The sequence below is a fragment of the Mus caroli genome, chromosome 11, assembly GCF_900094665.2.
Source record: "Mus caroli chromosome 11, CAROLI_EIJ_v1.1, whole genome shotgun sequence".
In the NCBI taxonomy this organism is placed as follows: Eukaryota; Metazoa; Chordata; class Mammalia; order Rodentia; family Muridae; genus Mus; species Mus caroli.
The window spans coordinates 63,189,497-63,190,984 of NC_034580.1; the positions used below are offsets into that span (position 1 = coordinate 63,189,497).

Sequence of the window (1,488 nt, forward strand, 5' to 3'; positions counted from 1 at the left end):
CGTGAGTGCCCTCTCCTGACACACAGATAAACCTTCCGGAAGCTGCTCCCTCCTTGTAGACAGCTAGGAGCCTCCTTGTGCAGTGCCCAGAGCACCCAAGTGGGCCGAGAGTGCCAGTTTTACTACTGTCCTGCTGGGCTGAAGGCTCCCCTAGCCTGGTGTTCTCCAGGAAGGGAGCCCAACAAGCTGACCAATGTCTATCTATCCCCCATGCAGGCAATGACTCAGGATGCAGCCAGCAGCCACAACGTGCACAGAGGACCGCATCCAGCATGCTCTGGAGCGATGCTTGCATGGACTGAGCCTCGGACGCCGTTCTGCTCCCTGGTCAGGTAGGTCTGGGGGACTGGGAGACGTTCCAGAGCCTCAGATGAAGGCGTCATCCAGAACCTCTGGGCTTGCTTCCTGGATCTCTTCCCTAAAAACCCAGCCCTCTCAGCTCAGATGCCACCTCTGTGGACAACTTTCTCTGTCCTTTGGAACTAGATAGATTTGGATTAAGACTCTCACTGACTATACAGCCTTGTACAATCCACTTGTCCTTGTGAGAGCCCAATGGATAATGGAAATACGAATGACTAGAAGCAGGAACCTGGGCAGAGAGACTGTGTAAGGAAGCCTAGCACCATAGTGGCACGAAGTAATGGTCAGTGAAGAACATTTTTCCTTCTTCCCCCCTTTCCAGGTTTTGATACAGCCAAACTTTACATAGTGTTGGGGCCAAGCATCATTAAATAAGAAATAAGGAAATATCTGACTTCTGCGCTGCTGCTTTGTTGTTGGTGGTGGTTTTGTTTTTTCCTTCTCTTTTTCTTGCAGTGCTAAATGTTGAACCTAGCATCTCATGCATGCTAGACATGAATCTAGAGGCACATGGATACACTTCCAGGAGCTTCCAGGGTTTTGAAAAGCACCCCCACACCCGAGGAAGCATGGCCCCCGCTCCTCGAAGGCCATGTCCCCTTCCACCCCCTCCAGTGATCACTCCCTGTCCCACTGATGCAGCCCCTGTCCCTGTGGTCACCTCTTGAATTTTTAGGGGTTTGCCCTGGCTGATTTCAGGGAAGCCAGGAACCAGCACATTAAGAAAGTCCCAGTGACAAGGAAGGGCTCAGAGCTTTTCGACGCAGCAGTGAGTCCAGCTTCCCCTTCCTTCCTGGGCTCCTCTGCCAAGCAGTCTTAGGAAGCCACATGACTGTCTCGGACACAGGGTGGAGCGCTTGTCTTGTAGCAATTTTTACCTCTGGCCCGACTTCCTTGCATCTGGTAGGAACTGGCACCCACTACAGGAAAGCTGGGCAGGGACAACTGTTGGGACCACCGTCACACCCGGAGGTGCAGGGACAGAGTCGCAGCAGGCTCTTTGGCCTCTAAGGGATTCTAGCTTTGATCAACAACCTCAATGGCTAAGGAGTCCCCTCAGACCCAGGGCTATGAAATGGGTTCTTATATCTTACGGACTTTTTTCTTTTTCTTTTTTTTTTTTTT

The 1,488-nt window shown here is 51.7% G+C and overlaps 1 protein-coding gene across 1 annotated transcript in view; it reads left to right on the forward strand.

Moving 5' to 3' along the window:
• Positions 1-211: 211 nt before the first annotated feature.
• Pik3r5 (phosphoinositide-3-kinase regulatory subunit 5) overlaps positions 212-1,488 on the forward strand; it is a 23,870-nt gene continuing 22,593 nt past the window's right edge. Inside the window, exon 1 of the mRNA XM_021178060.2 lies at positions 212-332. Coding sequence (XP_021033719.1) covers positions 230-332 — 103 coding nt within the window. The 5' untranslated portion in view covers positions 212-229. The remainder of the gene's footprint in view (positions 333-1,488) is intronic.